Raw genomic sequence first — 14,802 nt, forward strand, 5'->3', positions numbered from 1 at the left:
ATCATGACAATGGTTAACTAACACTATGCTAAGATCACCTTTTTAAAACCTTAAGATTAATCGTAACTGTTTTGTAAAAAGAGATAAAAAAAAAGACAATATAAGAATACATTGATCGATCATGTCTGACTATATTAAAGAGCACATAGGTAAAGGTAACTACATCACTATGTCTCTTAATTATGATGGTTCTTCAATGGGACGCCATTTGTGGTGCACACATCCTTGAACAAAGGGAACATTGAATTTGAACATGTACTTTTTTTTTCCTAAATGAGAATTCGTTGGACTCATGATAACATAATAAACTCAATCAAGGTTTTTTTTCATACACATCATACATCATGTAGAAACAGACTATAACATCTACAGCCAGGAATCGCAATGCCATAGCATGTACCCAAAAGCTGTGCGCCGCTCGCACACCAAAGTATAGTCTGTATCAGAAATCACTTTGTTACATTTCATAAAAAGTAAATTTTCATAAAATCACTATGAGTGTTCTATTTCTTGCTTTGTAAAATGTTTAACGAGTGATGTTTTATCAACAACAACAACAAAAAAAAAAGAAGAATTATATCTAATTTCTGTTGGGTATTAAACTCTACAAATGGATTAGTTAAATAAGAATCTGTTTTAAGTTTAACTGTTAAATAATCTGAATTATTTTGCCAAAAGCATGGTGTACAAATGCATACATAACATTACAAAAATGCTTTACACAAATATGCATTAGAGGTAGACAGATGAGAAAGAAAGAAAACAGATTTCATTGTAACTAATTACATATCGGTAAATAATTTGTAAAAATATTTTGATTAAAATTATTACTCACCTAAGACGACTCTGACACAGCAGCACGTGACCTCCATTCTCCTCATTCATTCCGTCTTCAATACTGTCAGCAAGGTTAGAGTGTAAATGTCAGTCACTCAACACGACCGTTGAGTTTTATAACACATATTGACATAGATCACACTCTTATTCCTGGGCTGATAATCTCAGCAGACGCAGCCCCCCCGAATGAGCATGTAGAGAGGGGGCAAAAAGGCGGCAAAATTCAGTCACAATAACATTCCATTTCGCGTGCGATGTCAAGTTTCCATATGAGGATATTCATTACTATCCATTGTTCTTTGTTAATGTAAGTAAATTGCATCTGGTCAGTTGACCCTGTATTCATCTAATTCACCTGATACATCACTTATACATTTACATATTAATGAGTTATCTTGCATATTAATGAGGGATTGGTGACCTAAGTTTCCATATAAGGATATTCATTATTATCCATTGTTCTTTGTTAATGAACGCTCAAGTAATCTTATCTCTTAGAAGTTATCCACTAAACTACGTTATTTTACTCTATTTTTTCTCATGAAAATGATTCTGGGTATGGGTTAAACGAGTATTTTTTCCATTGAAATAGGAAACTGAACCGACATTTTGAACTCAAACATCTTTGAGAAAAAAGAATAGAATTTTACAGTATTAAAACGTCATATACCAGACTGGCATACATTACAGTCTTCAACACACGGGTTTCGCGATACCGACTCTATATTTCTCCGAGCTGACCTATAGCTAGGAGTCAAGACTGTTAACCCTTATTTTTTTTTTATAGTTGTCATGGCAACTGTTTGTTACAAGGAACTTATAAGAGGTAACACTAGAAGAGTTAAGAACTGGACATGTGGTTTCTATGGAAATTCAACTCACACCCCTCTTTGCCACATGTGACAGTCATTACTACGCGAAATCCATGCATCAATGGAATATGTCTAACAATGACATTCCTTTCCCCGTGAATCACATTTGAACCTCGTAGTAGCCACTTCCATATAGGGACACTCATTACTACGCTTTGTTCTCACTTAATGAAGGACTCATTAACACACTGCATTCGTGCATTGGAACAACAGACCTCTCATTAGCCTTTCTGACCTGTGACGTCATGATTATATTTGACTATAAATGAGTTAATGCACTTGCAGCTCAACTTAGTCTCATATCGCTTTGCGGAACGGGGGCCCCATAGAACTGACTTGTAGGTCAGGCGCGAGATTCAAACCGAGGACACGTGACACCCATGAGCGTTCATGGCAACGTCGGCCATGTTGTTTTTAGACACTTGTTGTTCTACATTTAACGAATGGTCAAGTAATTAATTGCATGATTGCATCCAATCAGTTGACCCTTAATGAATGTAATTGAATATCGGGAGATCTTTCTATGTGAACTTGTTCCTGGGCTTTTTAATATTACCACACATAGCCCAGAATGCGCACAGAGAAATGTCTTCAATGCGAAAGGTTCAAATGTTCACCACATGTTCTCTCGCCAAAATGGTCTCACAATGACATTCCATTCCGCGTGAGTCAAGACCCAACCCAACCCCGGTCGTAGTAACATGTCCATATAGGAACATTCATTACTATCCCGTGTTCTACGGTTAACGAATGGTCAAGTCATTAATTGCATGATTGCATTTGGTCAGTTGACCCTTTATTAACCTAATTGACCTGTGACGTCATGCATACATTTGCATATTAATGAGTTATTCTGCATATTAATGAGGCAATGACATTGACAACACCCCACCCCCACCCCCCACCCCCAAGGTCAAGGTTATGTGACGTCATCAGTCACGTGAGGTTACTAGGTGCACTTGTGACGTCATCAAATGAGGATTTGAGGATGGATACTTCTTACTTATTATCTACTAATGTATATTGCTGTCTGCGCATCATTATATACTTGTCACCATGCCCCTCTCCATTCTGCTATTGATCCTAACAATATTCAAGTATATGTATGTATGTCCGTGTTTGTGGTTCCCAGGCTGCTGAGAAGGCGGTCCTAGCAGTATGGTACAGCAGAAGCTCAACCACAGCAGACACACTAAGAAGCAGCAATGCACTGACAGAAATCACTTCAGGATTGGAAAATTTACAATTGTCGGATTTGGCATCGCAGCTTCAATCTTTAGTTGGCGACTACAGCAGAATGTGCTACCCAGACAGGTTGTCCTTTCCAAGTATTCCTGCTGCTGTATACACAGAGAGTCATGCAAGGCAGGCATGTGTACTTGCAGAGAGTATTCTGGAATTGGTGAAGGAGTTGTTTGATGTATCAGGCGACACCCCTTTGCGTTTTTAGGATGTCAAGAATATTGATGCAGGTGTCAGGTACATTGTACACGTCTGTGTGCTTTATATTGAACTTACTTAAAAAGTAATAAAATGTGCCTACACCATTAGGGTGAGTTTTCCCGTGATTCAGCAGAGTTGTTTTTCCATGTCACACACATGTATATGCACATTCCGATTTTAACGATTCAGTACAGATAAATCATGTTAAGAATCTTTTAAACAGTCCAAGTATTTTATTTATTTTGTATTATTATGTCATACAAATGAGCTTGTAAAAATGTTGTGTCATTTTAGGCCAAACCAGAAGACCAGAAAAATAACAGTTTTTTGCCCATACTGACAGCGACATATGCATACCTTCACGACTGGAACTAACTGCATTCTTGTGTGCAGATTTCATAAATTTTACCGGATAAAACAAATTTCAACATAATTATGAAACTGTCATCATGTGTACGGTTTTCATCTTTTGATCTAGATTAATACTATTGTATGTAATAAGTATTTAAATTAATGAAACCTTAACATTTGCATACTTTTTGCGAGTGGAAATTAATGAAACAAATGTCATGTGTGGATGTTTCATGAGTTGGACTGTATTTATGTACATAGTATTTTGCTATAACTTATTTTTAAATTTCAAGAAACGAACTGTAGATCAATCTTTATTGTATGTGTATATTCCACAAATTGATCTGGATGAATTGCTTATATTTACATCAAACTGAAAGCTACATGTACATACTATGAGGGGATCTCAGGTGTATGTATTTCATGTTTCAACATACTGAAAGCTACATGTACATACTATGAGGGGATCTCAGGTGTATGTATTTCATGTTTCAACATACTGAAAGCTACATGTACATACTATGAGGGGATCTTAGGTGTATGTATTTCATGTTTCAACATACTGAAAGCTACATGTACATACTATGAGGGGATCTTAGGTGTATGTATTTCATGTTTCAACATACTGAAAGCTACATGTACATACTATGAGGGGATCTCAGGTGTATGTATTTCATGTTTCAACATACTGAAAGCTACATGTACATACTATGAGGGGATCTCAGGTGTATGTATTTCATGTTTCAACATACTGAAAGCTACATGTACATACTATGAGGGGATCTTAGGTGTATGTATTTCATGTTTCAACATACTGAAAGCTACATGTACATACTATGAGGGGATCTCAGGTGTATGTATTTCATGTTTCAACATACTGAAAGCTACATGTACATACTATGAGGGGATCTCAGGTGTATGTATTTCATGTTTCAACATACTGAAAGCTACATGTACATACTATGAGGGGATCTTAGGTGTATGTATGGAACTTAATTCATTCTTTGTCAGATGTACATATTTCATGATTTGAAGAAAAATAATACTCTTCTTTGTAATTAGTATTGAACTTACTGACAACCATAACATTTACATACTTTTCACAACTGGACATTAATGAAACCTTTGTCATGTGTATATATATCATGATTTGGACTGTTTCTTCTCATTGTATATCAGCTTGATATTCAACATACTGAAAGCCATGACATGTTCATTCATTTCAAGGAAGCAACTTATTAAAAAAAAAATTGTATTGTATATTGCATAAATTGAACTTGATAAATTGCAAACATTTACATAAAACTGAACTTAGTGATAGCTGCAACATGTGCATACCTTGAGTGGAACTTAATTCTATCTTTGTCATATGTATATATTTCATGATTTGGACTGTTTCTATCCATTGTTGATCAACTTAATATTCAACATACTGAAAGCCATAACATGTTCATACATTTCAAGGAAGCAACTTATGATAAACCTTTTTTGTATTGTATATTGCATAAATTGAACTTGATAAATTGCAAACATTTACATAAAACTGAACTTAGTGATAGCTGCAACATGTGCATACCTTGAGTGGAACTTAATTCTATCTTTGTCATGTGTATATATTTCATGATTTGGACTGTTTCTATCCATTGTTGATCAACTTAATATTCAACATACTGAAAGCCATAACATGTTCATGCATTTCAAGGAAGCAACTTATGATAAACCTTTTTTGTATTGTATATTGCATAAATTGAACTTGATAAATTGCAAACATTTACATAAAACTGAACTTAGTGATAGCTGCAACATGTGCATACCTTGAGTGGAACTTAATTCTATCTTTGTCATGTGTATATATTTCATGATTTGGACTGTTTCTTCTCATTGTTTATCAACTTAATATTCAACATACTGAAAGACATGACATGTTCATACATTTCAAGGAAGGAACTTATAATAAACCTTTTTTGTATTGTATATTGCATAAATTGAACTTGATAAATTCAAAACATTTACATAAAACTGAACTTAGTAATAGCTGCAACATGCACATACCTTGAGTGGAACATAATTCTATCTTTGTCATGTGTATATATTACATGATTTGAAGTAAATTAATACTCGTCTATGTAATTAGTATTGAACTTACTGACAACCATAACATTAACATACTTATCACGACTGGACATTCATGAAACCTTTGTCTTGTGTATATATTTCATGATTTGGACTGCTTGTTGCCATTGTTTATCAACTTAATATTCAACATACTGAAAGTCATAACTTGTTCACAAACTTAAGGAAGGAACTGATAAGAAACCTTAATTGTATGTGTATAGTACATAAATTGAACTGGATGAATTGCAAAACATTTACAAAAAAATGAACTTAGTTATAGTTGTGACATGTGCAATCTTTGTCATGTGTATATATTTCATGATTTGGACTGTTTCTATCATTTGTTTATCAGCTTAATATTCAACGTACTGAAAGCCTGACATGTTCACACATTTCAAGGAAGCAACTTATGATAAACCTTTTTTGTATTGTATATTGCATAAATTGAACTTGATAAATTGCAAACATTTACATAAAACTGAACTTAGTGATAGCTGCAACATGTGCATACCTTGAGTGGAACTTAATTCTATCTTTGTCATGTGTATATATTTCATGATTTGGACTGTTTCTATCATTTGTTTATCAACTTAATATTCAACATACTGAAAGCCATGACATGTTCATTCATTTCAAGGAAGCAACTTATTATAAACCTTTTTTGTATTGTATATTGCATAAATTGAACTTGATAAATTGCAAACATTTACATAAAACTGAACTTAGTGATAGCTGCAACATGTGCATATCTTGAGTGGAACTTAATTCTATCTTTGTCATGTGTATATATTTCATGATTTGGACTGTTTCTATCCATTGTTTATCAACTTAATATTCAACATACTGAAAGCTATAACATGTTCATCCATTTCAAGGAAGGAACTTATAATAAACCTTTTTTGTATGTGTATATTACATAAATTGAACTTGCATACCTTGAGTAGAACTTAATTCAATCTTTGTCAGACATATATATTTCGTGATTTGAAGTAAATCAATACTCTTCTATGTAATTAGTATTGAACTTACTGACAAACATAACATTTACATACTTTTCACGACAGTAAATTAATGAAACCTTTGTCATGTGTATATATTTCATATTTTAAACTGTATAAAGAACATATGAACTTGATATTGAACTAACTGAAAGCTTTAACATTTGCATTATTTAACGACTGGAAATTAATTAAAGCTTTGTCATGTGTATATGTGTCATGATTTACACTGTATTTATATACATTATTTATCCACTTACTATTTCAAATAGAACTTTAAATAAGCCCATATTGTATGTTTATAGTACATGATGTGAACTGAATGAAACAAACAAAACTTGACATACAGATTAACTTCCTGAAAGCCAAAACGTGAATGCATTACACCAGTGGAGATTAATTAAACCCATGGCATGTGTACAGTATATATTTTATTATTTGATCTGTATTTGTGTACATTTGTATAAACTTAATATTCATTATACAGAAAGCCATGACATGTTTTGGTCAAAAGTCAACCTTCATTGTATGTGTATTTTACATAAACTGACCTGAATGAACTTAATATAATCATGATTTGAACTACATTAATACTATTATATTTAATTAGCATTGAACTGAGGGAGTTTGTGTGGTTGTGTGTTATTTTGTTGTTTATGGGTTTTAACTTGGTGAGAGCACGATTTTCGAGCTTATAAAATGCGGCATAGTGGGCCTGTTTTAAGTAAGAAAATGCCCAATTCTTTAAAGTTTTGTAGGTCGTTTAGTGGGTTTAGAAGTGTTGCCAGAGACATTTGGTTGTTACAGTTTATTGTGGTTGTTCTGTGTTGTTGTTAGTGTGTGCAGTGTAATAGTGCGTGTTCAGGTGTTTCTATAAGGTTACAGTGGGGACATTTACCTGTTTGGTGTTTTCTGATTTTGCGTAGGTGAGAGTTTAGTTTAGTGTGTCCTGTCTCTAATTTGATTATTGCCCTGTCAATTCTTTTTTATTTATGTAGGATTTTTTTTGAGTGGCTTTTTGAGTACGTTTTAGTTTACAGATTGATTTCTTATGTTAGTTTTGCCACTTTTGGAAGATTTTACTCTTAGTGATACTTTTAATCTGGTTTTCAGATATTGGTAGGCTGATGCTTATTTCTTCTAATTTTGGTGATGCTTTGGCTGCTTCATCGGCTTGTTAGTTACCAAACGCTCCGACGTCGGCAAGGATCCATACGAATTCTTTACCTAGACTTAGTGAGTCAGTGAGGATTAGGTTTTTTTTAATTTGGGGGTTATGTAGAGCTGTGGCCATCCCCATTAATTCGGCCGTGAAAATTGATTGATTATTTGAGAGTCTGTAGCATTTTGTTTCTTTTGTGGGTTGGTATATACAGATGCCGAATCCTGTGTGTTTTGAGCACAGGTCGGAGGATCCGTCAATATAGATGTGACACCAATTTGGCCATTTTTCGTGTATGTATGATAGTGTGATAGCTTTAGCGGTATTGGGGTCGGTTTCTTTATTTAGTTTGAAGGAGATTGTTGTGTCTATATTGGGGATTTTATAGTTTGGGTGTGAAAATGTTGTTTGGTTTTGTGCTTAGTCTTAAATCGTTTAGGTTGTGTATGTTTAAGTAGTTGAGTGTGCGTTGAGAGATTGGTGTTAATAATGGGGTTTTCCGTGCTAGTATTTGGTGTTTTAGGCTTATATTGTTTTTAAGGATGTGTTGGATTGGGGTGTTATGTTGGGTTGAGACCCAGAAATTTATTGCTAACTGTTCTCGGCGTTAATTCAAGGGAATTTCGGCCATTAGGGCCTTCAGTGAGGTAAGCGAGGTGCCTTGTTGTGTGCGAGTGATCATCTTCAGTGCTTGGTATTGGATTGAGTTTAGTTTATCGTTTAGTGTTGTGTTTAAGCTATTGTATATTGGGTATCCATAGTCTATTTTGGATCTAATTAATGATGTGTATAATGATAGTAGGGTCTCCTTGGACGCCCCCCAGTTGGAACCTGTCAGGCAGCGTAGTGTATTTTGGTCTTTACTGCATCTATTTAGTAGGTTTTTAATGTGAGCACCCCAGGTTAGATGTTCATCAAAGATTAGTTCTAGAAATTTGGTCTGTTTTGTGTAATGTATAGGATTATTGTTTAGTTGTACTTTTAGGGGGTTTGCAAGCATGTTTTTGTGTTTGAAAACTCTCCCTGTTTTTTTTTCGGTATGTAGTGAGAATCCCTATTTATTTGCCAATAATTGTATTCTGTTTAATGGCTTCTGCAATAATTTTTGTGCCATATTTATGCTTCTAGTGCGGATCCAGAGGGCCCCGTCATCTGCATATTTAGATGTTTGATCTTTATTTGATATTCCCTCAAATATTTCATTTTTCATAATGTTGAAAAGAGTTGGGCTTAGAATGCTGACTTGGGGTGTGCCATTTTCTAGGGGACACTGGTCTGACAGCGTTTGGTCGATTCCGACGGTTGTTTTTCGATTTGTTAGGAAGTCTTAACTATAGAATATTATTCGGCCCTTGAGTCCTGCTTTTTGGAGTTTTTGTGTTAGTCTGTTATGCCATACCTTATCGAAAGAGAAATCTATGAATATGCCTGTATATTGTTTGTTCAATTGACCCGTTTTAATGTCTTGTTCTAATCGGGCGAGGTTGTCCGAGGTTGAGCGGCCTGGGGTGAATCCACCATATCATACTGAACATGATAACAGTACTGAATGTGATAACAGTACCGAATATAACAGTACTGAATATGATAACTGTACTGAATATGATAACAGTACCGAATATAACAGTACTGAATATGATAACTGTACTGAATATGATAACAGTACTGAATATGATTATGTTTACCGCAAAAGATAACGATGACTGAATATTATTACAACAACTGAATATTCCCACGTAAGATTCGGGTTAGAATTGGCCTTCAGCATCTCATGCTTGTCATAAAGGGCGACTAACAGGATCAGGTGGTCAGGCTTAGTGACTTGTACAGAATTATTGTCGTGATGTCGATCACTGGATTGTCTGGTCCAGACTCGATTATTTACCGGCTGACGTCATTAAGCTGGAGTATTGCGGAGTGCGACGTTAAACAACATACAAACTACTACTACTACTACTACTACTACCACTACTACTACTACTACTATTGTTGTAATGAACCTGATCACTGTTTTTGTTTGTTGTTTAACCTCGACACTTGGCAATTTTCCAGCTATACGACAGCGAGGAAATGATTAATAGTACTGATCATGAATATAATGACTTGTACTGAATATGTATGTGCTTCTGCTTTCTGTCCCATTACCAAATCATTTATTAAAATATTCTAACTTTTTAAAAGTCGTTGTTTTATATCTCAACAGCAATAATGTTATGAATATACAACAAGAGTGAGTAAGTTACACTTAGGCACGCCAGAAACCTATGATGGTGGGTTCGAATCCCTGTTCGCCCCGATTAATGATTCTAGGTTTGTCAGCACCATACCCGTGCTCGTGGGTTTCACCAAAGAGGTAAACGTCTACGACCTGCATCACTTCGGGCTTTCCTCCCACATTAAGCTGACACGCAACAGCATAACTGGAATACTGTTAAAAGCGGCGTTAAGCCCAACTCACTCCTGTCCTTGTACAGCCAAAGAATATGTCTGCATGGTTTTATTCTCAAAAGATATTTTCATTTAAAAGTTAAAAACATAATACGATAAAATTTGCATTTGGTGGGTATCTTAGACATATTATCTTTGAAAATCTTTAAAATTACTTCAAACATGGTAGTTGCCATGTGGTTTTAATTCATTGCTCGTTTATTTTTACACAAAATTACCAAGCCACAGATTACTTTTTACAAGCTGATGCAGGATTGACTGATGGTTATATCGACATAACGGATATCGATTTTAACAGCAGTTCTTTCAATTTTCAATTCCATAAAAAAGCTTGGTATATTTTCTTTTGCTCCACTGTTTGGTTACTTGGCAATTATATTTCCCTTCTAGGCTGGTTCTGTCAAACAAATCTGTAAACTAGGCAAGAATATACGGACTGTCACGTAAATTGTCAGCCTTAATGGGGTGGCTTATAAAGATTACCTAGTAGACACACTGACATAGAAGATGGTCAGGGCGCGCTTGTAGGTGCATAGCGCTTTATACAACGAACACGTTATGAATGAAACACAGGGAAACAAGGGAGATCACCCTGAAATCCTTGTCTACACGTATTACTTTGTGAAGTAGTCGTAATATATCAGAGGTTCGGACACCCCGCACTGGAAGCAAAATAAACTCTTTCACTTTGGCGTGGTGTTACCATGCGATTGACGATGGAATGCTACAAGATACAGTTAACCTATAGCTTCGTACATTGGAATAAATACATTTTTCGTACATATGTCTTATTTCAGGCAAATAAATTCATTAAAATTGTTTACCGAGCCTGTTATAAGCGCTAGCCTTTAATCGCACAATCAACTGCTTTTGGCAGATATTTCTTAAGAATGTAAAAAGGGTTTTGTCGGTTTTATTTAATAAGCTCCAAATCACGTTTGAAATTTACTGATTTCACCCTGGTATGAACAGAAGAACTAGCAATTGCTTCCGTGGTATCGTTCTTTTTCAAACTCATTGAAATCATGGCGAGCCTTCCCCCAGAGAGGTATCGTACGGAGTAAACTATCTGATTTTAATGAGATTGCGTGTTCTTGGCGCTCTCCAGGCGCTCTTTCGAGGATATACCGTACGAAGGTTACCCGAAGCGCACAACAATTCACCGTTAAACCGCGTGTAGCACATGTCTAGTTAACATGTTCAAAGGTAGCTATGTAAAAAAAAAACATTACGTTCAATTTGCAGAATGCAAATTTTTTTCAACTAACGTGTCATAACAAATGCCACATGGTATGATCGTGGATGTTCTACGAAATAGAAAAGGCAGTGAGTAGAGGTACCCATGTCAGCTGTTTGTTATTTTATGAATATAAAATTGCTAAAAATCGGTCACACGTCCGTTGGGCCAGTCATCATTTATGAAAGGACGTTCGATTTCAAGATAGCTTAACATTACCGTTACCATGACCTAGTCTTTATCAGATCCAATTAAGAAGATACGCAGATGTATTGAGGAGTGACAGAAACGTTTACTATTAATCAATATTTGTACAGATAATTGGGACATGGTATGCCATGTGCTTACACAATGTCCGAATTTAACAGAAGGATTTAATCGGGATTCGACAAATTATAAACACAGAAGATGTGTCCAAACTAGCCTAAAACGGGCTTTGAGCAATCTCCTTAAGATCAGATATTTTGCACCCATATCCTACCTCTCTGCCTGGAGATCTGACAAATCATCCATAGAAGATCGGGTGGGTGAACTTTCTCAACTGCTGTGCCATGCATTCAGCGTCGAAGTTTCTAAATTGTCGGAACGGACGGACGAAGCATTCAGAGTAGCACATATAAATATTTCTGTATTTCGAGAAACAATTAGAATTCATCTTCAGCAAGCCATACTTGTCTTAAGATCCGACTAACGGGATCGGATGGTCAGGCTCGGTGACTTGGTAGATGCAAGCCATCGTAACTCAATTACATAGATTGATGTTCATGATGTCAATCACTGGATTATCTGGTCCAGAGTCGATTATTTACAAACCGCTGTCATAATTTTAGCTGGAATATTGCTCAGTGCGGCGTTAAACAACAAACAAAAACAAACTCGATAGCGAACGTATACGGGCAGTTCCGGGTGGAAATAAAAGTTGTCACGTTATTAGATTTGTCTTCATACAGAGGGGTACCGTACACATTCCTATTCTGATTAGACTAATTATTTAGCAACAACCAAATTGGAAAAATGTACAAGTTTGTTTGCAAGAAAATAAGACCGTATTATATCACGAAAACACATTGTCGGTTAGTAATAAAAGAAATAATGTGCACATGCGATAGAGAATATCCTGAGGCAAATCTCACAGTCAGTGAAAGGGCATGATGTTACACCAAAGTCCGGCATTATCCTGGCAGATGGACTGGAACATCGAGAATGGACTTCACATATTGTATACCCATGAGGGGAATCGAACTTTGGTCCGAGACGACCCAAAGTTTTAACCAGTGGACAAACGCATATGCGTGTACTATTTAATCCCTATTCTTAGATATTAGTAATACATGTTATGATATCGATAAAATAATCCAACCCATGCTCGCCCATGGGATCGGGACCATGGGACCATGCTCACCCATGGGATCGGGTGGTCAGGCTCGCTCACTTGGTTGATGCATGTCATCGTATCTCAATTGCGTAGATCGATGCTCATGACATCAATCACTGGATTGTCTGGTCCAGACTCGATTATTTACAGACCGCCGTCATATAGCTGGAATATTGCTGAGTGCGGCGTTAAACAACAAACCAACAAACCAACAAACCAACCAATAAATTAATCATTGATATCACACAAAAATTGAAAATATCATTGAATAGTTACGAAATTGTGTTTTCTGAAACCCATTAATGATATATAAAAGAAGAATTACTGTTGTCAATAAATATGTGATATTACAAGTTTTAGTTTAAGATATTGCTAATGAGAATTCTTGATATCAATAAATGAATTTTTGATATCACATTATTATAGAATAATAAAACGGCGCCTCGTAGAATTTTTAAGGCATCCGACTCCAATGTGGGCATCTTGACTCCATCCGACTCCAAGGTGGGCATCTTGACTCCAAGGCACCTGTGAAGATCCGGGTTAGAATAGGTCTTCAGCAACCGATGCCTGCCGCAAGAGGAGACTATGCTTGTCGTAAAAGGCGACTAACGGGATCGGGTGGTCAGGCTTGCTGACTTGGTTGATGCATGTCATCGATCCCAATTGTCAATCACTGGATTGCCTGGTCCAGACTCGATTATTTACAGACCGCCGTCATATAGCTGGAATATTGCTGAGTGCGGCGTAAAACAACAAACAAACTTCAAGGCGGGCATTTAGGATTAGAATTGGACCCCAGAACCTATGCTTGTCTTAATCGTAATGAATCCGATGGTCAGGCTCGGTGACTTGGTTAACTGTCTGTCATCGTACCCACGATGCTCACAGTATCAATCACTGGTTTAGACCCGTAAAGATCCGGGGCAGAATAGGTCTTCAGCAACCCGTAACAGGCGACTATGCTTGTCGTTAGAGGCGACTAACGGATCGGGTGGTCAGGCTCGCTGACTCGAATAGTTGACAGGCCGCCGTCATACATGTGGAATATTGCTTGATGCGGCGTTAAACAACAACCTAGCAAACAAACGAAGATGGTGTCGAGTGAAGGTGAAATCTATAATACAGGTTCTGATTGATGCCGGTTCACTTCAGCAGAGGTGACACGACATTGACAGAGTAGTGTGCCAGCTGTAAAGATACATTTATAAGTTACATGTCAGTGTAACCGTGGTCTTCGTTAGGGTCACATGAGCAGGAAAGGCATCCATTGCCCCATGCTTGTCGTAAAAGTTGAACTTAATGGAGATCAAGTTGTCACAATGGTTAACTAACTGACTGTGGGGCATCGAAACCCAGCGGAGATCGTTTGTCATGCATCAACCACACGCTGTGCTTGGCCAAGCTCTCGTTAACAGGCCACCGCACTATTGGTGGAATACTGCTCTCTCTCTCTCTCTCTCTCTCTCTCTCTCTCTCTCTCTCTCTCTCTCTCTCTCTCTCTCTCTCTCTGTGTTGAGGGGCGGTCGGGTAGCCTAGCGGTTAAAGCGTTCGCTCATCACGCCGAAGACCCGGGTTCGATTCCCGACATGGGTACAATGTGTGGAGCCCATTTCTGGTGTCCCCCGCCGTGATATTGCTGAATATTGCTAAAAGCGGCGTAAAACCATACCCACTCACTCACTCACTCTGTGTGTGTGTGTGTGTGTGTGTGTGTGTGTGTGCGCGCACAGAACAACATAAACTCATGAACTCACTCTTTGTAACACAGGCATCTTGTTGGAAACAAAGATCACCTGCTGCCTTTTAAAACATACTTCTACTTATGTTACATACCCGGGAAGATCTGGGGTAGAATAGGTCTTCAGCAACCCATGCTTGCGGTAAAAGGCGACTATTGCGTGAATCGATGTTCATGGTATCAATCACTGGATTGTCTGGTCCAGACAGGATTATTTACAGAC

General features: G+C 36.8%; 1 protein-coding gene across 1 annotated transcript in view; it reads left to right on the plus strand.

Moving 5' to 3' along the window:
* Positions 1–9,913, plus strand: part of LOC139446427 (sacsin-like) — a 44,484-nt gene extending 34,571 nt beyond the window's left edge. The window contains exon 8 of the mRNA XM_071227750.1: positions 2,842–9,913. Coding sequence (XP_071083851.1) covers positions 2,842–3,159 — 318 coding nt within the window. The 3' untranslated portion in view covers positions 3,160–9,913. The remainder of the gene's footprint in view (positions 1–2,841) is intronic.
* The last annotated feature ends 4,889 nt before the right edge of the window (positions 9,914–14,802 follow it).

The sequence above is a fragment of the Haliotis cracherodii genome, unplaced genomic scaffold, assembly GCF_022045235.1.
Source record: "Haliotis cracherodii isolate W230 unplaced genomic scaffold, xgHalCrac1.p SCAF_6, whole genome shotgun sequence".
Taxonomy (NCBI): domain Eukaryota; kingdom Metazoa; phylum Mollusca; class Gastropoda; order Lepetellida; family Haliotidae; genus Haliotis; species Haliotis cracherodii.